Here is a 26,069-nt window from a genome sequence, read left to right on the forward strand (position 1 = left end):
AAACTTTGATGTTGAGAAAGCCTGGTAAAAAAAAAAAAAAAGTAGTAGTTTTAAAGCCTTGAAGTTTGAATTCTGTAAGTTTAAAGTAGTTTTAAAAGAATGTTGAAGGAATAAAGATTAATTGGAGTTTGTAGTCTTAGCTCATTTAAATATTCTGTCAGAGTAATGGGATTTTTGTCATAATAATAATAATAATAATAATAATAACAACAATAGTAATATTAAAGGACTGGTTCACCCAAAACGTTAAAATTCTGTCCTCATTTACTCACCCTCAAGTTGTTCCAAACCTGTATACATTTCTTTCTTATGCTGAACACCAAAGATAATATTTTGATTCTTTGATATGAATTTTCATTTTTGGGGGGTGAACTATCCCTTTAATGAATAGGCTTAAATAAGCAAGTCTGTTACACTTCATTTTAATGTTTCCCTGTTACAATGTAGGCTAATTATACATTGAAGTAATGAGTAATATTAATGCACTACATGTACTTACTAGGGTTAGGGTTTGGTTTAGGGTTAGTTGCATGTATGTATAATGTTATAGGTATTACTATAGTAAATACATGTAACGTGTAACAAGGACACAATAAAATAAAGTGTAACCAATACATTTAAATAAAAAAGTATGTTGGCTTTCTCACGCCAACATAAATATTCATCCTATAATAGGACTCTTTTTATTATTATTATTACTTAGAGCCTACAACAGAGTACAGTATTCCAGCAGTAGTTTCGTTTCTTACGATCATGTGATCACGTTGTTGTCATTTGTGACGTCGTTCCAAAACAGCCAATCACATTTCTACGGTCTGAAAATAGTCAAAAAGCCAGCCAATCAGAGCGTTCTTGGGGCGGAGTGTTAGAAGTGTTGCTCTCAACAGCCACAAAGTAAGTTTACAACTGTAACAAAATGCCTGGAAGCAAAATAATAAATGTGAGAGTGCGCGACGTGAGATTCCCGACTTCACTAGAACAACATGGATCGGATGCAATGGTTCGTTCACTTCTCTGGTGTTTATTATATCAGTCATTTCATGAGTTGCACCAACAACAACAATGAATGCATTAGATTTGGTAATGAATGTGATTGATTTGCAGCACACCGATCCAGATTACTCTGTGGCGTATGTTGTTCTGGACACGGACACTGAACTGAAGGGTTATGGCTTGACTTTTACTGTGGGAAGAGGGACGGAAATCGGTGAGCTTCACAAATTATTCAGCAAAAATACTGTATGTCATATGACCCTGGCGTGCGAGGGGAATCTCTATTATTTCAGTAACGATACGAGCCTGACACCTTCTGGTGAAAAGTGTCATCAAGTAAAACTCCTTCATAATGGAATGAAATGAACGTGAATATCGATATCCTAATTCAGGACTCATGGTAAATGAGCGAAACCAGCTGTAAAAATAATTGTTAAGAACTTTTAAGGTCTAGGAGATGTTTCGCAACACTTATTTTATTATTACTGCTGATGGCTGAATAAAGTGGAAAAGACACATGACAGACTCAACTTAAAGAGACAAACTGGATTTTATTGACACAAAGCTGAAGCCAGTAGATCCAGTTCTTAGGAATAAGGAAGTGCGCTATGTACAATGTTTAAAGATATAAATGGTCAAACAACAATACAAGGGAAGAGAACCAAAAAGAAAGAAAATAATATAACAAAACAATCCTTATCTACTAAACCTAACCAAAGAAAAAGGTAAAAAGAAAACCGAAATCTTCGGTGCAACACCGGCACCTAAATAAACTAACTACTAAAACAATACACAGAGTGGCGCTCACTCCTAACCTAGTGTATCTAACAAATAAACAACACTTACGGGCATTATGTATACCGCGGCATACTGACCTGTCGTTCTCTTTCCCAAAGAGCCGTGTTACAGGACCCATAGCATTGAACTAGGACACACATCGAAACTATTGTCTCTAAGATTGAAACATAACAAGTACTAAAGGTGCAAGCACAAAGCACACAACTCATTTCACTACAAAGAGCAAGACTTCACTATATGGATCTCAATTCACATTTCAGATAACTCAAACCGCTACACGAGCTCATGGTCGCTTCAGAGAGAGAGAGCATGAATGAGCACGCCATAGAGCTGGTAAGTCCCGCCCATCCGTAAAACCCCGAGTGGACCTCAAGGTTGAAAAATCGTCAATGCAAGTGAATGGGAGAAAATAATTATTTTCTGGTCCCGTTTGAATTGTGCCATGAATGTGAACATATGTTGTCTGTGAATTTTTTATATAATTTTTCATGTTACGAGTTTGACAGTATATGGTATGATTATTCGGCTAGCAGTTGTGGAAAAGACATAACGAGAAAGACTACATGTCGCCTATGTGACGTCACCCCATAAAGTTGACTTACCCGTGGTTTTCGCCAACCTCAATGATTTTGTCCTCTCCCTGAAAGAGGGCGGTGAAGTGCACCAAAGACACAGCCATGTTTAGCAGGATCCGTGAGCTAGTGTCCGTGTGCGAGTGGTGGTGACGTTTCAAACGCGTCGAAAGCAGCGAAGAGTTGTAGTCCACAAAGTGCTCTCACACAAAGTCTAACCGTATCAAACTTCTACACGCTAAATTGTAGCATTCTTCACACGAAAGATTATATAAAAAATTCACAGACAACATATGTTCACATTCATGGCAAAATTCAAACGGGACCAGAAAATAATTATGTTCTCCCATTCACTTGCATTGACGATTTTTCAACCTAGAGGTCCAGTGGGGTTAGCGGAAGGGGCGGGACTTACCAGCTCTATCCCTTTGAACCCAGCTGGACAACTCTGATTGGCTCCCAGGTGCCGCCCCAATGATGAGTGACGTCCCGCTAGGCCAGTCACAGCAGCCTGCGGGCCGAGAGCGAACTAGAAACAGAGAGAGATAATGGCCGTTTCTTATGCTGCGTTCCAGGCAGGTTTTTGAGCACGTAAATCACGACTTCAAACCACAACTCACGACTTTGTAGCGTTCCAGGCCAGTCACGCCAAACTACCTGAGCATAAGCATGATCAATGCTGTCAAGTTCAGTTTTACGTCACATTTCCATGCGGCAATACACTTTCACGACATACTTATTGTTTCAGACACATAACATTGTAATACATAATCGTGTGTGTATTATTATCATTATTATTATTAATTTGACTGCAACGTTATATTGTCCTAAAGTGTATTCTCACCGTGTACCGCCTGCAGAAACACTGCATCCGTAGGGGCTGCCATTGTTGTTTTGTATGGTTTCGCGGGCTATGTGACGTCAGAGCTCGTAACTGGGAGTACATCGATCCAGTACGAGTTCGGGAAGTCACGGGTTTGACTGCCGTTCCAGTGCACTTTCACGGGTATAAGGTTGGAAAAACACGGGTTACAGGTTACCTGGAACGCACCATCAATATGCGTTCTTGTCTGTACTTGTGTTCTTGTGGACTTGTGAAACGTCATCAGTCGCTGCCCAAGTACTGATCCAATTCAAAGTTCACATCTAGCCAAGTCCAGTTCAAATCCCCGGATGTGTTCTTGATCCGCCCCTTTTACCGAGGATGCATCGAGAGGTGACTTGTGCGGACTTGAGACAGCCAGGTATCCCAGAATGCATCTTACACCAACCAGCAAGCGTCAATAGCAGAGGAGAAACCCTGCGTAATTTAAAAATACTGCTGTTATTGTGTCACGAAATGCAGAGCCGGACAGTAACGGAGTACATTTACTTGAGTACAGTTAAGTACAATTTTGAGGGATCTGTACTTTACTCGAGTATCATTTTTGGGGAGTACTCATGACTTTACTCAAGTACATTTGAGAGGCAAATATTGTACTCTTTACTCCGCTACATTTCTATCCATAACCGTTGAGTACCCGTTACTACTTCTAAAAAAAAAAAAAAGGCGGGGATTGCGCATAATTTAAACCATTCCCGCAAGGTTAGCTTTTATAGTGCGAGAAATTCCAGCACAAATAAATTTGCTTCATCTCAGAGCAAATGATTAAAAATAAATTCACAGATGCGAGAAAAAAGATGTCAAACTGTCTTTTATTTTCGAATTGAATTCCTCAATCAGCGCTGGACCGGCATTCTCTGTCTTCTGCTGAGCCCTGGCCGTAGACAGATCATATGTTTAACGCTGTCAATGCAGTGGTCTGCGTTGCGCTGATCTTATTCACACTATCGAGTGTAGGTGCAGCATTCTAACATTTTGAGTCATAATGAGCTGTTTGTGAAGAAATTATCCGCTTCCAAATTATGTCATTTTAATCAAGAAATTGAAACATTAAAAACCATTTTAATCTTTATGGTGTGCGAGTGATAGAGCGCGGCAGCAACAAACCAACTGATCAGCTTGCAGCGAAACAACATTGAATGCTCGGCCGAACAGCTGATCATAGCTACAGGGCGCCTTATTTTTCATCTCCATAAATAGCAGTAAAGCTAATGCAAGGGCTAGAAATCTATTAATCTTTTGCTGATACTTCCTCGTCATCATGGAGAGAGCAGTTCATGGTTGCATAGCAACGACAGACGCCACGGGAGCGCAAGCGCTTGTGGACAGAAGGAGACAGCGGCGCGCTCGCGCTTTCACTTGTTTTTACACATCTAGAGCGACGTTGTTGATTGTTTGAGCATGTGACTTTCAATTTGAAGGAGAGCATGGCGTATGACGTTTTTTTTTTAAAAAGCAAAGAATTGAACTGAACTGAAACACATGAACGACACTGAAATAGAGAGACATTAATTTATAGCCTAGGCCTAGTTTAAACAGAGGTCTTAATGTCAATTTGAAGAAGAGCATGGTGTATTTTGTATAAAGTGTTTTTGTTTGTTTTGTTATTAACTGTTTTGAGAACTGGACATGCACAATTCATGCATACAAATCTGTAGATATTAATAAATGAAGATGATTAAATTAGACCGATGCATCAAAAGTTATCCTGTCAAGGATATAAAGTTATCTTGTCAAGTCCGAACTACCAAGGACTCAAGTCCGAACTTTGCGTACTTGGTATTGAGAAACGGCTAATGAGCACAAACAATCAACACGTGCGAAGTATACACGAATCCGACGAGCGTTCTGAGTAGGCTGCCATCTTGTGGCGACGCCATTACTGAGCTGTTACTGGTATGTAAACAAACCTCCGTGATAACGCACCCTCGATGACAGCTACAGCCAGGCACAGGGATGTAGTGGAGGCTAAACGCACGTAAACGCCGTTTACGCACCTCCCAAAATTCGGAAATAGCATTTACCCACCTCCAAAGTGTGTTTATCCACCTCTAAATTGCGTTTATCCACCTCTAAATAGCCTATAGTTCCTAAGCAAACAACACAACAAGATGACATTTAATAACAATACTAATAATTTAGATAGCACCGACTATTTGATGTGCATTTTACATCTGGAAGACGTATTTTTAAGAGCGTTTGCTCATCTGCAATACGTCTATAGGACGTTTCCTGTCAGATGTCAAATAGACGTTTAGAAGATGTCAGTTTAACATACATTCTAAATCATTACATCTTAAAGACATCTTCTAAACGTCTATTTGACATCTGAAAGGAAACGTCCTATAGGCGTATTGCAGATGAGCAAACACTATTAAAAATACATCTTCCAGATGTAAAATGCACATCAAATAGTCGGTGCTATCTCCTTGCATAGCTGCCAACTCTCACGCATTCACCGTGAGACTCACGCAATTGACACTTTCCACACGCTCTCATGCCACACTTCCATTTTCTGACGCACATAAAAATCGCGAAGCAAAGAGGACACGGAGACCGCAGCCAGACTAGACAAAGCAGGTTACTTATGAAAAATTCTGTCACTTTTATTACGAAATTCAAACAATAAATAGCGTTTTGGCGCTTGTAAATGTGACGCGACAGATCCAGCGGCTCGTGAACCGATCATCTCTAGCTAATGGTAAATAAAAACGAATGAACACTGTTGAAAGATACAGTAGACTACAACTTACCGAAATATATATTCCTCATTCATAATATCGACCAATCATCAATCAAACAAAGGGGTCAATAAAAACAGCTGGAGAACAATTATGTCACATAACATTTACCTCAGGAAAGCCATTTAATGTCCATAATAGGCTATAGCACCTTATTTGTAGTACATGAATGAATAAAAATGTGCCAATGTATCCACTGGTTGTGTCTTTTGTGTTCATCATGTGAAAAGGTTTGTGAGGGGGGAACAACAAGCAACATAACTTACCAGTTTTGGAAATGTTGTTTTGAATTTATTGCACCAGTGTGTTAGACTATGTTGTAGTGTGTGTGATTTTGAGGGCTTGTGTGTACTGTCTGAGGGCAAAGTTTGGTTTTTCAGCAAGAGTGAATGGTTTTGAGTCTAGAGCTTCATTTTGACCTGAAAATAGGATGTTTGGGGAATTGGGTGAGACGTTATGGATTTGTGTTTATAGTTTTGAGAATACGAGGCATAGTTTCAAGAAATGTGTTTAAGCAATCGAGAAAAACTGTAATTCATACAGTGAAAACTAAGCAGTGTTTTATTTTTACATTTGATTATTCAGTTTCTGTTGTTAAATAACCCTATATAACCTGATCCCCTGATGTTAAAATAACACTTCTTATGCGACAGTAAAACACTGCAGCAAAAAGAATGTGAAACACGAATGTAGGTTATATAATTTTAAATATATTTTAAAGATAATTTTAGATGATTTTACATATCGAATATCGCATTATTTAGTGAGTTATCGCACTTTTCTTCAATATCGTGCAGCCCTAGTTTCAAATTATGATAGAAATTCCAATTGTTTTAGACTAGGTTATACTTATACTTATCTAGATCAGTGTGTGTGTCTGTGTTTGTCTAGTCGTATGTGCAGTTAAAGCCTTGTCTACGTTGGTGTTGGGAAAGACTTTGGAGGAGATAACCAGTGATTTCAGAGGCTTCTACAGACTCCTGAGCAGTGATGGTCAGATGAGATGGGTGAGTACCAGGGGTTTCCGTCCGATCAAGACTTCTTCATGTTCAGCTGAATCAACAGATGATCTCACTGATAGATTGGACCAGAAAAAGGAGTAATTCAGCTGGCGACGGCAGCCATTCTGAACGCCGTCTGGGATTTATGGGCACGAGTGGAGGGAAAGGTGAGATCGTTTTACATGCTGTCTATTTGAACAGATGTCGTGAAAATTCATGCATACAGAATGTCATTAATGGTCAGAATTAATGTGTTTTGCAGCCCTTGTGGAAGCTGCTTGCTGACATGGTGAGTGCTCGATTTTTAGCTGCTTAAATGATCGCAATTAAGATGCAAAACAAAGGAATATTACTTAAGAGTAGGCATTAAAGAAATTGTGACTAACTGCATTTGCATATTGTTACATGTTTCCGAGTTAATCCGGTTATTGAACAAAATGTAAAGCAAGACCTGATTTTTGTTTATTAGATTGTAGTTCTGACAAGATTATGGGTCAAAAAAATATATACACTACCGATCAAAAGTTTTAGATCGGTAAGATTAAAAAAAAAAAACAGTAATATTGTGAAACATTATGACAATTTTCTATTTTAATAGAATGTAATTTATTCCTGTGATCAAAGCTGAATGTTCAGCATCATTACTCCAGTCTTCAGTGTCACATGATCCTTCAGAAATCACTCTAATATGATGATTTGATGCTCAAAAAACATTCATTATTATTTTCAATGTTGAAAACAGTTGTGGACACATTTTTTTTCAAAATTCTTTGATGAATAGAAAGTTCAAAAGAACAGCATTTATTTAAAATAGAATATTTTCTAACATTATAAATGTCGTTACTGTAACTTTTGATCAGTTTAACTCATCCTTGATGAATAAAAGTATTGATTTATTTGATTTCTTTCCCCCAAAAATAAAATTAAAATTCTTACTGACCCCAAACTTTTGAACGGTAGTGTTTAATGTTACAAAAGCTTTAGATTTCAGATAAATGCTGTTCTTTTGAACTTTCTATTCATCATAGCATCATGAAATAAAATGTAAAAAACTGTTTTCAACACTGATAATAATCATAAATGTTTCTTGAGCATCAAATCCTCATATTAGAGTGATTTCTGAAGGATCATGTGACACTGAAGACTGGAGTAATGATGCTGAACATTCAGCTTTGATCACAGGAATAAAATACACTTTACTATATATTCACATAGAAATTGTAATAATATTTAACAATATTACTGTTTTTGTTCTTATTTTTAATCAAATAAATGCAGCCTTGGTGAGCAGAAGAGACTTCTTTTAAAAACATAAAAAATCTCACCGATCTAAAACTTTTGACCAGTAGTGTATATGGATGAATTGTTCACAACAACACAATATGCATTAGAAAAAATAAATAGGGCCGATTTTGATTTTTATGCTGACTTTAAAATAGGTCACCGTGAAATAAAACCCTTTTGTTGATGTGCTTTGTAAACGTGTTGAACAGTTTGCTGAATGTGTATGTTTATGAATCCTCTGCCTAGGATCCTGTGAAGTTGATCAGCTGTATTGATTTCAGATACATCACTGATGCGCTGACAGAGCAGCAAGCTTTAGGTGAGGTCGTTTAATCAGATATTCTTCATATAGTGAATTACTTCTTATACTCCATAATAATACTCCTTTTCTCTTTCTTTTAGATATTTTGGTAAAAGCCAAAACGGGAAAGAAAACTAGAGGTGAAATCAGTTCATAAAGGCTATAAACTGTTGAACATATTTATTTATTTATCATATTATAATTTTTCCTAATGTGTCATTTGATCAGAGAAGCACATACACGCTCTACCAAATCTTCAAAAGTTTGGGGTCAGTAAGAGTTTTGTTTTTGTCAGAAGAATTTTTTGTTTTTTATTCAGCAAGGATGCATTAAATTGATCAAAAGTGACTATAGAGAGTTTTACATTGTTAATTTTTTTTTTTTTTTAAGTAAATGCTGTTCTTTTGCACTCTCTATTCATCAAATAATCCTGATAAAACAATTAAGCAAATATAAGCAGCTGTTTTCATCACTGATAATAATCATAAATGTTTCTTGAGCATCAAATCATCATATTAGAGTGATTTCTGAAGGATCATGTGACACTGAAGACTGGAGTAATGATGCTGAACATTCAGCTTTGATCACAGGAATAAAATACACTTTACTCTATATTCACATAGTATATGTTTTAGCTGTTTAGCTATTTTACATCGTAATAATATTTCACAATATTATTGTTTTTACTGTATTTTTTATCAAATAAATGCAGCCTTGGTGAGCAGAAGAGACTTCTTTCAAAAACATAAAAAATCGTTCCAACCACAAACTTTTGAAAGGTTGTGTATGTTAAGAATTAAGAAGTATTCTTAGGACCATTTTAACTTTTTTTATTGATTTATTTATTTATTTTATTAGAAAAACAACAACAAAACACAAACACTGTCTAACAACATGACAGAGTGAGAGTGTAAAAAAAATAGAGTTCATTCTGCCATACTTTTGATAATCCAGCAATGTTCTTTATGATGGGCACTAACGACTTAAAGATATTCTGATTGAAGATTAAGGGTACGTTTACACGACAACAATGTTTAAAACGGAGAATTTTTTCCTTTTAGTTTTCCACGTACAGACGACATTGTCAAAACGATCCCCATTCACGAAAACGCCTAAAAATGCTGTATTCTGCTGCCAGGCCATTAGATGGCGATGAAACACTATATCGACTGAACACGTAATGCGCATGTGCATAACGTCATCGTCTTCACAAATTCGCGTTTTTGTTGTTTTCACGGAGACCGTTTTCAAAAACTTGCTCTTTGAAACCCGTTTTCAAAAGTTTGTGTTTTCAGGAACCCAAAACGGCGTTGTCGTGTAAACGAACGGCCAAAACGCATAAAAAGTTTTACGTTTTTAGTTGAAAACGGTGTCGTATAAACAGCCCCTAAGAGGCACAGGAATTAAAAAAAAAATGATGTGCAAGGATAAATCATTTATAATAAACACTGCAATATTCCATAAACAATAAGAAGTGTCAGTCTTGATTTCATGGTGACTTTAAACCCCTCCAGAGGAGCAGATGTTAAGGGAAGGTTATCCTGCTTACACCACTTCATGTGCCTGGCTGGGCTACACTGACCAGCAACTTACCCAGGTATGCCTGTTCTGTGGCTGTTTCGGTGTACGTTATAATCATATTCTGACCTTAACAAATATCATTTGCTTTGAATAGCTCTGCTCTGAAGCTCTTGCCCAGGGATGGACTAAATTTAAAGTGAAGGTTGGGGCCGATTTGCAGGATGACATCCGTAGATGCAGCCTTATCCGAAAGTTGATTGGACCTGACAAAACCCTGGTGATTCTCAGTCAAATGTGTATACATTGCAAAACAGTGGATAGATATTACAACCGGATCAGATTTAGCTTAAAGGGATAGTTTACCCAAAAATGAAAATTAGCCCATGATTTATTTTTATTTTACTCACCCTCAAGTCATCCTAGGTGTATATGACATTCTTCTTTCAGATGAATACAATCGGAGTTATATTATAAAATGTCATGGCTTTTCCAAGGTTTATAATGGCAGTGAATTGCTGTTTCTGTTTTGAAGTCCATAAAAGTGCATCTATTCATCATAAAAGTGCATCTATTGATCATAAAAGTGCATCTATCCATGATAAAAGTGCATCTATTGATCATAAAAGTGCATCTATTCATCATAAAAGCGCATCTATTCATCATAAAAGTGCATCTATCCATCATAAAAGTGCATCTATTGATCATAAAAGTGCATCTATCCATGATAAAAGTGCATCTATCCATCATAAAAGTGCATCTATCCATCATAAAAGTGCATCTATTCATCATAAAAGTGCATCTATTCATCATAAAAGCGCATCTATTCATCATAAAAGTGCATCTATCCATCATAAAAGTGCATCTATTCATCATAAAAGTGCATCTATTCATCAAAAAAGTGCATCTGTCTATCATAAAAGTGCATCTATTCATCATAAAAGTGCATCTATCATCATAAAAGTGCATCTATCATCATAAAAGTGCATCTATCCATGATAAAAGTGCATCTATTCATCATAAAAGTGCATCTATCCATCATAAAAGCGCATCTATTCATCATAAAAGTGCATCTATTCATCATAAAAGTGCATCTATCCATCATAAAAGTGCATCTATCCATGATAAAAGTGCATCTATTCATCATAAAAGTGCATCTATTCATCATAAAAGCGCATCTATCCATGATAAAAGTGCATCTATTCATCATAAAAGTGCATCTATTCATCATAAAAGCGCATCTATCCATGATAAAAGTGCATCTATCCATGATAAAAGTGCATCTATTCATCATAAAAGTACTTTTATAAATCATGGGCTAATTCTCATTTTTGGGTGAACTATCCCTTTAAGTTGAATGTTAAGTTGGTCCAGACTATGAACGGAAGGCTGCATTTGGCAGGGGAGTTTAATGTCCTCTTTTCTGTCAGATGATTGATGCCAACCAGCGCTGGGATGTTAACGAAGCGGTTAATTGGGTAACCAAGCTGGCAGAGTTTCACCCTCTGTGGATTGAGGAGCCCACGTCTCCAGATGATATTCTAGGTCATGCTTCCATCTCGAAGGTAAACTGGTTCACTGTGTTCATTATTAGACCATGTTAGTCAGGTTTTGAGGGGTTTTTGTCTTGTTTTTAGGCACTTGCACCCTTTGGTATTGGAGTGGCCTCTGGAGAGCAGGTGAGTATGTTTTTATTGGGTATAAAAGCCCGTTCACACATTAAGAATGCTAACTATAATGATAACTATATTAGATTCTGATTGGCTGTTAATGTTTGTATCGTTCATCAACTGGAAAAATTATTTTCTGAAAGTGATTCTAACGATATCGTTTCTCTTTGCCAATTATCGTTTTAGTTGTGGTGTGACTCTGCTATTCTTTTATATTTAGAATGTTTTTAGAATGAGCTATATATCTTTATCGTTATCATTATATTTATCGTCTTAAAGGGATAGTTCACCCAGAAATGGAAATTCTGTCATTAATTAATCACCCTTATGTCGTTCCAAACCCGTAAGACTTTTGTTCATCTTCTGAACAAAAAATGAAGGTGTTTTTAAAGAAATCTGAGAGCTTTCTGTCCCTCCATTGACAGTCTACGCAACTACCACTTTGACGCTTCAAAAAGTTCATTAAGAGATCATAAAACGAATCATATGAATTGAGCGGTTTAGTCCAAATTTTTTAAAGAGACTCAATCGTTTTATATGAGAAACAGATTGAATTTAGGCTTTTATTCACATATAGACATTGATCAGAGAACATAAATAGAAGCTCAACCGAACCTGCTTGAGGTGAATTTGAACTAAACTGCTCAATTCATATGGATTAGTTTTACAATCTCTTTATGAACTTTTTGATATGTCAAAGTTGAATATTCAATAGCTTGAACTGTTATTGAAATCTGTTATGTCCTTTGTTATCCGTCAATGCCATTTTAAAGGGATATTTCATCTATTAATCACCCTCATGTTGTTCCGAAACTATATACCATTTATTCTGCGGAACACAAAAAATATATTTTTAATAATGTTGGAAACAACATCGGTCCTCATTGACATCCATTATCAGGCTATTTTAAAGTATCTCCTTTTGTGTTCCATAGAATAAAGTCAACTATCTCTGTAAGTTCATTTTGATTCCATACTGTACTGTTTCTACATATGTGTGTGTGTGCTTGTTTGCAGTGCCATAACCGAGTGATGTTCAAGCAGTTTCTTCAGGCCTCAGCTCTACAGTTTGTTCAGATTGACAGCTGTAGGGTGGGCAGTGTCAATGAAAACCTGGCCATCATACTCATGGCTGCTAAGTTTAATGGTAAATCCAATGTAAATATTATCCACAAATGTCTATGAAATGTAGGAATGATTGTCAACTGATCTAGATTTGGTATGTCTTGTTCTTCTTTGCAGTTCCCGTGTGTCCTCATGCCGGGGGTGTGGGACTGTGTGAGCTTGTTCAACACCTCATTCTGTTTGACTACATTTCAGTGTCTGCTAGTTTAAGTAATAGGTATGTGTCTTGAAAAAATGTCTTTTTTAAGTCTAATGCTTTGAAGCCTTGATGCTTACTGAAAGAAATGGTTCACCCAAAACTGATGTTGTCATTTACACACCCTCATCATCATCATCATCATCATCATATATATATATTTTATTTATTTTATTTTTTATTATTATTATTTTTTTTATTTTTTTGTACCACTATTCTTTTTTTCTTTTTTCTTTTTTTGGGAACATTTAACAATAAGGTTTCAGTTGTTAACATTAGTTAACTAAATTAGTGAACATTAACTGACAATTAATGATTAATGACATAAAGCATTTATTAATCTTAGTTCATTTCAGCATTTTCTAATACGTTTTTAAAATCAAAATTACAATTTTCACTGTGAACTAACATGAACAATGAACAACTGTATTTTTATTAACTAAAATTAACAAAGATTAATACGTTGCATAAAATTGTATCGATCACTGTTAGATCATGTTAGTTCTTGCATTAACTAATGTAACAAATGAGATCTTATTGTAAAGCGTTACCATTTTCTTTTATTGTAGAATATAAACCGATATTTTGCTTATTTGCTAAGATTTGCTGTCTTTAAAACAAAAATCAATGGGTATTTTGGATGTTCAGCTCACCATAAAAGTGCCCTTTCACCATAAAAGTAGTCTAGAAAACTGTATTCCAAGTCCTATTGCTGGTAATAAGTGTGTGTAATAGACGGGCAAAACTCTTCAAAATTGACTAGTTGGTGGGTTGTGACTGACTAAACTAGCCGACCAATCAGCCTTAAGGAAGCCACATGTGATTAGGCTGGCTTTGATTTCACCTCACCCCAAACTGATTTTTTTTTTATATACAGGTATATAAAAGTCTAGATAAACGAGTGTAAATCACTCATCAACTTGATTGTTGCTGGACAACTAGTCACTTCACTAAGGGTTTTTATCATAACACCCCCTCACTGCAACATCCCAGACTTCAAAATAAATACAGAACATAAAAAAGAAATCTGTGTAATGTTGGTCGAAATCATGTTAATATATTAAAAATAAGGGGCAAACAGCTAATTTTGTTTAGTGGACCATCTGTGAAAGGCCAATGAATTGACCAGAGAAGTCAGAAGTGAAGATTTTCAAGTGGAAAAACGACTGCATTTTTGGAGTAATTTCAGCTTTGGGTGAACAGTTCCTTCAGATCTTAAGCATGAACTGTTTGAGCATAAAGAAGGTCATTCAGTTGAGTTTTTGCTCTGTATGTATTACAGGATGTGTGAGTATGTGGATCATCTGCATGAACACTTCAAAAGCCCCACCATCATCAGAAATGCCCACTACATACCACCAGTGGTAAGTTAAGGGATCAAGGGATATCTCATGCTATTGCACTATTGAACAGTTGGTTATAGGGACTTTCTCTTTCACATCTTCTTGCGCTTGAATCCTTTAAAATCACATTAAAATGCACACAGAGGAACCGATAAGCAAAATGTGCGTCTTATTGAATGCTGGTGCTCTAAAATAAAACTGGTTCTCGATACCCAATCTCAGTCTGGAATCAGTTATTCCACTTTTACTATGCCACGGTTACCACGCGTTTTCTCCCTAAAACACTCTTGTGTGTAGAACTAGTTTATATTGATCAGTGTCTTTGTGGTTTTTGGTTCTTTTTGCTGTGAAGGCTCTTTAAAGGGGTGGTTGATTATGAACTCACTTTTCTAACTTTAGTGAGTGTGTAATGTTGCTGTTTGAGCTTAAACAACATCTGCAAAGTTACAACGCTCAAAGATCAAAGCAAAGGGAGATATTTGCTTTTAAAGAAATCACTTTTTAAGGACTACAATAAACGGCTGGTAGGGACTACACAAGCTTCCTCCCGGGTTAGTGACATCACTAACCCTAAAATTTACATAAACTCCGCCTCGCAACAAAGGGCTCTATATGGCTCTGGTAAGAACGAGCTCTTGAAGCTCCGCCCCCTGTGCCGGGAGCAGCAGCTCATTTGCATTTAAAGGGACACACAAAAAACGACGCGTTTTTGCTCGCCCTCAAAAAAGGACAATTTTAACATGCTAAAAAAATTATCTGTGGGGTATTTTTAACTAAAATTTCACATACACACTCTGAGGACATCAGAGACTTATTTTACATCTTGTATAAAAGGTCATTATACCACGCCTTTAAAAATCGCTGAAATAATTTTGTGAATTGATATGGAAATGTCCCTGCTTGGAACTACTTTAGCCATGCAGTTATAGAAAAATAAGTCAGCAAAGCAGAATCAAATGAGATAAGTCAAATATAATTAATATTAGTAATGTAAACATACTTATAATGTAATAAAATTATGAGCTCATAATGATAACATGATACATTTTTGTGTAATGTAATAGGCCTATGCTATTACTTTTATACATTATGAACTCACAAATTGATAACTCTAATTCTACAATATAATATTATTACTACTGTATAATGACTACTGTATAACTGCACATAATAATAAGTTAAATGTAATAAAAGATAATCTTTATCATATAATAATTTTAAATGAAAATATTCATGCTTAATTGTCACTAAAATCACAATGCAAAAACAATAATAAATGGTAAAACTTTTTAGTGTCCTTGTTACATGTACTTACCATAGTAATAACAGTAAAGTATGCATAACTACATGCAACTAACCCTAAACCAAACCCTAATCTTAACCTCAACTTTATAGTAAGTGCATGTTGTTAATTATTATTACTCGTTACTTTAATGTATGATTACACTCTAACAAGGGGGCTTTAAAATAAAGTGTAACCTAATAAATAAAATAATTAGCTCCATTTGGACGAACATGTATAAAATGAAAAGTGGGGGATATGGACATTTTGTAGCAATAGCATAATAAATGAGTGTTTCTACATCTTCAGGATCCTGGATTCTCTTGTGAAATGCTGGAAGAATCCGTGCAAAAGCATCAGTATCCTGTCGGGGAGGTTTGGAGAGATATTGAGAAGCAATAAACATCAACACATACTGTACATGATACTGTACTGACTGCTGGGGAAAATATCAAAATAATATCATTCATAAACAAACTTGAAACCCTGCTAGATTGTCTTGATTGGCAAACTCTGAATGGGGAATGAAATGTATTCTTAAAAGGGATAATTTTAATTTTTTTAACTCTTATATTTCTTATTTTAATGTTCTTAAAGGTTATTAGTGTATGTTGAAACTTGTCTGTTTACTAGTCTCGTCTTGGGAAGTGATTAACAATGGGGTTCCTGGGAGAGCGGTGATTGTGACCAATCAAATGAAAGAAGACGTGTGAGGGGTCATTCACACAGAACGGGTTTTTGCGGTTAAACGTTGCTATTTTTATGCATTTTTTTAACATATAAATATGTTTTGTCGTGGGTTAGACTCACAGCCAGCCAATAATAAACGTTCATGCAGAGAAACTTGGGTTTCGCGTCGGGTAACGCTGTAGATAAGTATAGAAAGTCAGATATATTGAATTTTTAGAGTATATTTTTTGATGAAAATTTCGGTCCCACTTTATATTAAGTGGCTTTAAGTACTATGTACTTACATGTACTTACATTGAAATTAATCATTTGATACAATGTACTTATTGTGTAACTACATGTTTTTACATTGTACTTACATTTTAAAAATTCCTGCATGTAATTACAGCTGTAATTAATTTATGTAATTACATTTGTAATTACACAGTTGACCCTTCCCTTACACCTTAAACCTACCCAATCCACCACACCTGTCCCCAACCTTACCCGTATCACACCTCAATAGCAGCAAAAGTGTTTTACAATACAACATGAACACAATAAGTACATTGTACTTATTTTTTTATGTAAGTACATAGTACTTAACGCCACTTAATATAAAGTGGGACCAAAATTTCAATGATAATATATAATTTGGATACTTGAATTAATTTGTCTTCTAATGATAAAGTACAAAGAACTTCCCACTGACTCCACAGAGATGCTTGTAGATTCCTTGTTTAACCCTAAACTCGTAATGATTACAATATAAATATAATATTTGAGAGTTTTGTATGTTGATCCATATGAAAATTCACACATGCAATGTGTACTTTGATTTAATATTGTTCACAATGTTTTATGCTTACATTGCTCATATTTCCTTTTAAATCATATACTTGTACCTCATGTGGAACATTTTTTACATACTTTCTCCATTAAAATTTCATGAGCAAGTGATTGATTTTCATGAGTATTTACAGCACGGACTATTATTTGCCATCAGGAGGCGCTGTTCTCTTTCCATTAAAGTCATCTGGAGATCAATGTTTCTTTCTATTGAAGACTAAAGGCATTAGATGCAAGATGCATGAACTCTTAACAGGCTTTTAATGATGAAGAATCAAAGCTTTGTCCTCACACTGACCTCTGTGTTTCATGAACGACTTTGAACATGAGAGAACGGAATCACAAGCAGGATTTATAATTACTAGACTTACAGACGTCCATCAGATCGAAGAGGTTTTAGTTGACCTGATAATATTAAAGCCCTGAGCTAATGAAAGCAAACACAGCAATTGACACTAACTGAGTTTCTGCCGTGTTTCCAAGACACATTATCGTTTAGGTTCAATTTCAATTATTCAGGTGCAGTTGCACCAATCGTTATGAGAATCACTGTCATAAATCATAATCTATTCAGTGCTCGAGTACAGGATTTCATTGTAGACGTGATGAAAGTTCACATCAGTGGAACAGCACAACACTGTCCATTCTCCAACATGACCTTTAAAGGAATGCTTCCAAAATTAGATGAAATGCAACAGCACGTTACAGACACTTAATATGACTTCATTTTAGACTAATAATTCAATGAATATTTGCTTTGAAGTCATGAGAATGATGTTTTTTTCTTCATCTTCACTGTAATTTAGACATAATGTGCTCCATTTACATCAAACTTTTCTTTTAAATGAGTTAAAAAAAAATAAATAATAATAATTCCTGAATAAAAAAAAGTTTGTCACATCCTTTCATTTACAAAAACTATTTAATTAAGTACAAAGAAACAAAAACAAAGGTGTTACAGAAGTGCAATATGGATAATATTTATTTAGACAATGGCACTTTCCCCAGAATAAAATAATGTTTTTTTAAAAAAAAGACAATATCATGTAGAAAAAATATCCTATATTGTATACCAGAAAACGTTACGCTGGACAGTCCTGAAACATCAGTTAGCGAAGCACAGAATTACAAGCCTCAACAAACACTTCATAAAAAAGAACATCATTACAAATCAATTCAAATTTCTCAGTGCAACTTGACAAACAAAATACGTTGCATTTGTCGTTTTGATGTTGATCAGTTGATAGTGATGAAGTCGTCTGAATCATTCCAGCAAAACAACAAGAACAAATCATTTAGACTGGAGCTACATCCCATGGTCCCTGGATCAACGAGCGATGAACGTAAAGTACAGAGATTTTACATGCAAACGTGTAACCGCTTTCTTGTATTTATTTATTTATTTATTACATAAATCCAAATGATACCTGAAAGGTGATAAAGCAAAAACTTCTGATTTAGTTTTGATCTAGTTAGATCATAACCTGTCTAAAGAGACGTGACATGTATAATTAGGCTAGGCAGATACACAGGAGTCATATACATCTGAGGACACTAATTGACATGTAAGTGAAATATTAAAAGCATCCTGACATCTCACAGCAATATGCAGCACAGTTTATATAACATGCAACTTGAGGTGCGATCACACTTTCCACTCTTCTGCTAATTCTCAGCTAAACTTCACTGAAACTGCACCTTAAGACTGAATGCACAGTTAGTGGTCATGTGTTAATAAAAACAAGGCCTACTAAACATTTACTTCATGTAATATTACATGTACCTGACAAAAAATATTGACAGTTTTGTTTTTAACTGATGACGGTAAGCATACAATACTGTAAGGAAAATGACGGCATTAAAAATAAATCATTGTAATTTAAGAAAGCAGAAATGAAGTTATTCTATGATTATTTTTGTTGAAAGCAGAGATCACGATTCTCCCACAATTTAAAGGGATAGTTCACCCAAAAATGTGTTCCAACCCCGTAAGACTTTCGTTCATCTTCAGAACACAAATTAAGATATTTTTTATTGAATCTGAGGTATTTAAATCTGCGCTGTTCACGTAGTTTAACTGCGCAGCGCAACGTCAGAACGTAGGCTCACTATTGGCCGACACTGGTCATGTGTGTGTGAAATCTGAGAGCTGTCTCACTCCTCCATAGGCTTCTCTAATTGAAACTTGCCGGCCCAGAAAGTTAGTAAAGACAATGTTTAAAATAGTCCAAGTGACTACAGCAGCTCAACCTTAAGTTTATCAAGCGACGAGAATACTTTTTGTGCGCCAAAAAACCCCAAAATAACGACTTAATTCAACTATTGATTTTCTTCTGTGTTTCTCTGAGTGAGTTCACGTAGTGTAACAGCGCAGCGCTTCTGGGTCAGAACGCAGGCTCACTATTGGCCAGCATCACACACATGACCAGCGTCGGCCAATAGTGAGCCTACGTTCTGACGTACAACCCAGAAGCGCTGCGCTGTTACACTACGTGAACTCACTCAGAGAAACACAGAAGAAAATCAATAGTTGAATTAAGTGGTTATTTTTTTTTGTTTTTTTCGCACAAAAAGTATTCTCGTCTCTTGATAAACTTAAGGTTGAGCCACTGTAGTCACTTGGACTATTTTATTTGACATGACATGTTCTGACGTACAACCCAGAAGTTACACTGCGCTGTTTTTTTTTTTCTGTTTTTTTTTCGCACAAAAATTATTTTCATTTTTGGGTGAACTAACCCATTAACATGTCCTTTGCCAGCAGTTCTGACAAACTGTGAATTGCCGCAGTCTATTTAAGAATAAGAATATTAAATCAACTTGAATTCAGTATTTTTAAAAAATTGAGTTGAGTGATTGATTCAACGACTCCCTCATAAAACTACACTTGTTTCAGTGAATCAGCATTTCAGAACGAATCTCTTGAATGAATGATTGAAAATGTTTAACAGTGCACAGTTTTGTTCGCTACTATAGACATCAGTGTTTATATCCGAACCATAAACTTCTACCCAATACTTCTGTGATAATTTAAATCATTGTAAGACAGGTATTATGATAATGTGGTTAAAAGAAGCTGTTTCATATCTATGCGTGAGTGTTTGAATCGAGATTGTGATCGTTTAACAATTAATCGTGCAGCTCTAATGCATGCATTTGTAATTATTATTTTGTGTATATGTTTATTCATCTAAAAGGGTAAGTAAATACAGACATAAAATTAAGATACTATAAATATTGTCTTTAGGTTTCAAGTACCAGCCAACACTAGACTGAGTGAGGAGCTTAACGCTCGCTACCTTTAGCACCAGGGACTTCCTTACTGGTTTTATATTTGATTTGCAATCAGCTGCAATAAATAGAAACATTGGCAAGCTCAACTTGCAATTACACGGAATTGCTCGCTAGCGTGGTGGTTAAATGTGTTTCAATGGGAAAAAAGTATGATAAACAGCACAAAACAGGAATAAAATTACCAACTGAACTGCAGTCTTGGCAGGGTTAAAAGATATGATTAAAATGGCCACATTATGAGTATATTTGTTCCATCAATTGCCAACTAGTAAAGAAAATTAAAAATGTCCTCAGCAAGGAAGCTTAATTACTGTAGTCACTATAGTGAGATGGCAAGATCCACTCTACCTGCTTTACTACCACTTATCTGAGATGATGGATGGAAATAAGCACCACTTATTCTGTTGAAGAATGTAGGGACAAAGTGGCTCCCTGATAAACTGTGGCCAATCCCAGACAGCAACATAGTGTCGGGCAAGATCCGGCCCACATCTGGTACACGTGGATTCCACACGGCCAAGATGTGGCCTGGATCTGGGCCGACACAATGTTGCTGTCTGGGATGACCAGACCAGACGAAAGTCTGTCCAACAATGGATTGGTCCATACCCTGACAGCAACAAAGTGGCGGCCCAGATTCGGCCCACATCTGAGCCGTGTGGAATCCACGTGTACCAGATGTGGGCCGGATCTGGGCCGCCACTATGTTGCTGTCTGGGTAACTGGTTTGAGTATTTGTGTCATTATCTTGTGTTACAACGGTCATTCTGCAATCCCTTTGTATGTCAGCGGCTTGCCGTGCGTTCGCCGCCCCGTGACGGGAGCCCGCAGGTCTTGCAACACTTTACCCGGACCGAAGGCACCTGACATCGGCCGAGCCATCGGAGGGTCTGGCAGAAGCGGAATGTCAAATGGTCTCGTAAACACAACTGACCTGAAAGACACAGACAGAGAAGGAACATGAGAGACAGCGAGAGCGCTTCGCCACCTGCACCGCACACATGCACTAGTGCGTTCACACATCAGGGGATTTGCCCTCAAGCCAGGCAACACATTACAGAATCACCAACACCTCGAGAGTAGCGGGAAAACAATCACGCTCATCTCTGATGCTGGGAATACCTGGAAGAAAATCAAGTATTTCATTACATAAAAGTATAATGGCTGCACAGCAAAACATAATTAAGGATAATTTCAGAAATGGACCCTTTTTTTTTACATTAATAGACTTCGTATAGGCTTCCGAAGTCGTATTGGTTGGGTAAACTTCTATAGTGGTGAATGGAAACTACAACAAATAGAATTCAAAATGTGCATTATCTCGATTCTTTTGACCAGAGTTTTTGTTTCTGGGCCCTTTAAAGCACCACTAGATTTTTTATTTTATTTTCTAAAGACAAGAGAGAATTCGTAATATCACTCCTGACATCAGGCTGTAAAACACACTCTGTTAAGTGACTTTCTTAGGCTACGTCTACGTTAATCATTTCAAATCACTGCAGTTTTCATTTCAAAACACTCTCCGTCCACACTAGCGTTTTCCAGAAGTTTCTCATCCAGACTGAAACGTCGGAAAACGCTAAATTCACCTTACAGCGCACGCGCAAAAGCCTCATAAAAGCTCACCGAGATGATACAGACATAATCAAGTTATCACGCAATTCTTCTGACAGGATCATTTTATTTAGCAATATATCTGTCTGATGCGTCCAGGTCGCACTCACTCAACATGTTTGGTCTAAAACGCAACTGTTCATGTTTTGCCGCAGGACAGCAAATGCGAGTGAATCTTTCATCTTTGCAGGACTGTGATATGAAGAGTGTGTGAAGTAACATATTTTAGCAACAGTGTGAAAGTGAATAGCACATAACAGGCACAATACTGCCATAAACATGAATATCTATTGGTACAATATGCGTCACATGACTAAACTAAACTAAACTTATGTCATCGTTTTTAAATACCTCCGTTTTCGCGAAGACATTGGAGAGCGTTTCCAAAAAGCTTAGTTTTCGTTGCTAAAAACGCCGTCTCAGAACAGAAGACCAAAACGGAGACAAAAAGATGCATTTTCAAACGAAATTGTACTAGTATTGTACCCAAGAAATTTGTTCTAAAATGCCTATGTAATACAAAGGCGGGGGATGGTCAAATAAATCTACCACACAGACAAACATTTTACACAGTAGGCTATAAATTCACTCCTGTTGTTCTATCACATTGGGTCCCACACTGGGGCCAGGAGTTATAAAACGGGGACGGGGCAAGACTAAGGGAGAGAGTACAGTCAGCAGATTGTTATGCAAAACAAACCTCTTCAGGGCGATACAAGACCCCACTGCAAAATGATCCTGCTTATTATGCAGCAACTTGCCACATGAGAAAATAATTGAACACAAAATATTAATTTGGCATATTTTATTGCCACAAGGTGACTTTCAGTACCCGCTTGTGCGGCCTGTTATCAGTTGTAGCGGTGGTTGTTGTTGTGGAATAACAGTTTAAAGAATCAGAATTGAGTAAAACCGTGTAAAAATATTAATTAATGATGCATGGTTCTGCACTAAGCATAGACAAGTTTGTCAAAGGACTCCCAGTGCCAGCTGAATGTAAAGCAGATGATGAATCTACTACAAACGTCACCACACGCCAGCGGGATAGTATGAAGCCAAACAGGATGCCACTTAGAGCCTTCACATCACAAAATGCCATATATTCCCATAAAAAATCTCTGGTGGACATTTTTTTACCTTTGTTGGGCATGTTTTTCAGTGCATTTCGCAAGACAAGAAATATTTTCTTTCTAAATACCAGTTAGAAGACATCATGTGCCTGTGAAAGGCTGATTATAAGCATACTTTAAATGCCTCGTATTCAGCCTTTTTTGAAATAGTGGTGAGAACAAAAAACGCTTAGAGGAGGGACCAACAACAAAGAAGGGTTTACAACGCAAATTTACAGAAGAGTTGCTGACAGGCATACTAAATGGATTTTCTGTGCATTTCCACCGGATGATTCCACCAACAGAAGGAGTCCTTGACGTCTCAGCACGACAGCATCTCCTCGCGCTGCTAGATCAGTGTGTTGACATCAGTGGGGTCACACACTGTACCCTCGCCTTCCCACACTGCACTGGGAGAAGTGACGTTCTGTGACCGGTGTCCCAATCACTTTTCTACTCGCTCAAAAATCTCGAAGTGTCCAAGAGCCTCATGTATAAACATAGACTTCTCACAAAACACACACTGAAAGCCTGTGCCTATATGCACACGATGGTTGGTTGGATAGATGGGTGCATGGTTGGTTGGTTGGTTGTAATTTTACTTATAAAATGACATGGGAATATGCATATGTCGCACTTTTTAACCATGCAAAAGCATGATAGCACTGGAGTCTGGTGGCATATTGAATGAAAGCAAGGACGTATGCACATATACAATAAAATAGTTTGTGGCATACACGAAAGGCCAATAAAACATTGGTGTAGAAATACATTTATAAATACAATTTTCACTCAGAAGTTGCCAGTAATATTTACAATCAATTACAAAGTAATGGCATTACAATGTGTTGCAACACACTGATTTAAATGTGAAATTTAAAGGTAAAAAGACTTAAATTTTTTTTTTTTTTGTGAAATGTTCACAGTGATCTTTGTCTTATTTACAATTATATAGTAGACAACACTAAAAACATAGACAACCTTTCTTTTTTCAGAATAACAAAAGTGTTTTGATATTAAAATCACCATGAAATCAAAAAGGACAATTAATTTTTTTTATGGAATATTGTAGTGTTTATTATAAATGATTTATCTGATCATGTGCCTCGTAATCTTGAATCAGAATAACTTCCCCTCCCTCATGCAGCAACATCTCTTCTCTCTGATGACGAGGACGGGGCAACCTGTCACTCACGAGATCCACTGGAACGGCCACACAATCATGTGTGAACAAGGAATACAGCACAGGGCTCCAAACACTTCCCTGTGGAGTGCCAGTGTTGAGGGTCGGTGGGGAAGAGGTGTAATTGCCAGTCCACACACGCTGGTGTCTGTTGATAAGAAAATCCAAGATCTAATTGCATAATGTGGCACTTAGTCCCAGATCTAGCAGCTTGTAGATCAGCTTGGTGGGGATGAAAGTCTTCAATCCACAAATAATAGCCTCATGTAGCAGTTTTCACTGTCCAGGGTGACTCAGAGTGGTGTGAAGTATATGTAAAATTGCATCAACCGTTGATCTATTGTACATCTGTTTCACTTGTGTATACGTCACAATAGGAGGAAAAAAAACGGAACTTCAGTTTCAACTTATAACAGGGGATTGAAACCCTCTGGGTCACCAATGTTTTATTGACATTTAGCAACATAGTGCCGGTCCCCGTACCAAATGTGGGCCGGATCTGGGGGACAGCATTATTGTGGATTCCCATTTCATTAGTATCATCCAACGCAATCTCATGGCAATTCCTAACTATTTTACGTTTTGGCAAATTGGTGGCTAATTCGTATAAATTTTTACGTTCTCTACTTAAAGGTGTACTTCAATTCTGGAAAAATGGGCTTTCATTAAAACTTGGCTGCATATGTAGTAGAAAGGCTAAAAAATGCATAATGCACTGGGCATGTTGCCGTCCAAGGCCACTCCCACAAGTCTGTTCTGGATACGCTTACCAAACATCGCCTTACTTTAGTAGGAAATACTTTTTTAGCAAACTTTTAGTCATGATGGTGTTGACTTGTATTGTTCCCAGCCAGGTGCAAGAATTCGATTTCGCATTGAAGGCAGTGGCTAAAGGCTAAATCGTAAATACGGGTAGAACACCGCAGAGGAAAATCTGAAAAATGTCCATGTTTGTAGTCAACATTTCAAACTCGATGACAATGAACAGTGTTTTAGGACAAACGGAGGGGAAAAAAACTGAAACACTGTTGCATACAGGTAAGAAAGCTGTTGCCATGGTGTTCCATTTTTACCATAATGCTGATTAAACAGTAGACAAAATACGATACAATTTTCAGAACGTTTATAAAAGCTTCCTAGCTTTTGCCCTGTCTCTGCTCACAAACACCTCATTTCCAGCCTGTGAAAGCTGTCATGTTCTGTCAGCTCATAGAAAGTTAAAGCACACACTTCACATAGTGCATAGTCTGCTCATCTATGACCGTGTCACTTAGAGTTCATTCAGTCACAGGTTATTCATGATTCACAGCACACTTACCATATTGATAATACATATCAAAGAGTGTCAGTGCCAACTGAGGCTGCAGAACAAATCAGTGAGCAGCTACTAAAAGCACTGTAATGTTTTATTACAAAAATGGGATGAATTAGGGCCTAATTACACTTAATTGTATGATGGATCTAACTACGGTTTCATTTGGGCGTACATCCAATTTATGCCGTACATCATAAATGTGTGCAGAGTTCATCTCTGTGATGATGCAAATGTCAGACGGACACTTGGTTGGACGGGTGGATGGATGGAAGGATAGAAGGTTGGATGGATGGATGGATGGATGGAAGGCTGGTTGGGGGATGGATGGA

At 36.8% G+C, this 26,069-nt stretch overlaps 2 protein-coding genes across 2 annotated transcripts in view; one reads left to right on the top strand and one right to left on the bottom strand.

The window, feature by feature from the left end:
- Nucleotides 1-839: 839 nt before the first annotated feature.
- Nucleotides 840-17,422, top strand: enosf1 (enolase superfamily member 1). The gene is made up of 15 exons (XM_079864952.1): nt 840-1,000; nt 1,105-1,207; nt 6,879-6,994; nt 7,069-7,155; nt 7,251-7,277; nt 8,519-8,591; nt 8,675-8,713; nt 10,088-10,170; nt 10,249-10,371; nt 11,522-11,656; nt 11,729-11,770; nt 12,779-12,908; nt 13,004-13,103; nt 14,365-14,446; nt 16,017-17,422. Exons 1-15 carry the CDS (start codon nt 917-919, stop codon nt 16,107-16,109), a joined length of 1,317 nt encoding a protein of 438 aa, XP_079721078.1. The 5' UTR covers nt 840-916; the 3' UTR covers nt 16,110-17,422.
- A 759-nt stretch (nt 17,423-18,181) lies between these two features.
- The window catches only part of adamts7 (a disintegrin-like and metallopeptidase (reprolysin type) with thrombospondin type 1 motif, 7), a 99,458-nt gene continuing 91,570 nt past the window's right edge, over nt 18,182-26,069 (bottom strand). The window contains exons 24-25 of the mRNA XM_079864946.1: nt 21,243-21,453; nt 18,182-21,129 (exon numbers count right to left, since the gene is read on the bottom strand). Of these exons, the coding sequence (XP_079721072.1) occupies nt 21,305-21,453 (149 nt within the window). The 3' untranslated portion in view covers nt 18,182-21,129; nt 21,243-21,304. The remainder of the gene's footprint in view (nt 21,130-21,242; nt 21,454-26,069) is intronic.

The sequence above is a fragment of the Squalius cephalus genome (assembly GCF_949319135.1).
Source record: "Squalius cephalus genome assembly, chromosome: 3".
Taxonomy (NCBI): Eukaryota; Metazoa; Chordata; class Actinopteri; order Cypriniformes; family Leuciscidae; genus Squalius; species Squalius cephalus.

Bases quoted from the DNA above. Each gene is read 5' to 3' on its own strand.
- enosf1 (XM_079864952.1), top strand. From the start codon at position 917: ATGCCTGGAAGCAAAATAATAAATGTGAGAGTGCGCGACGTGAGATTC. The intron at 6,995-7,068 runs GTGAGTACCAGG...TCTCACTGATAG, and splicing joins GTGATGGTCAGATGAGATGG to ATTGGACCAGAAAAAGGAGT. The intron at 14,447-16,016 runs GTAAGTTAAGGG...CTACATCTTCAG, and splicing joins CCCACTACATACCACCAGTG to GATCCTGGATTCTCTTGTGA.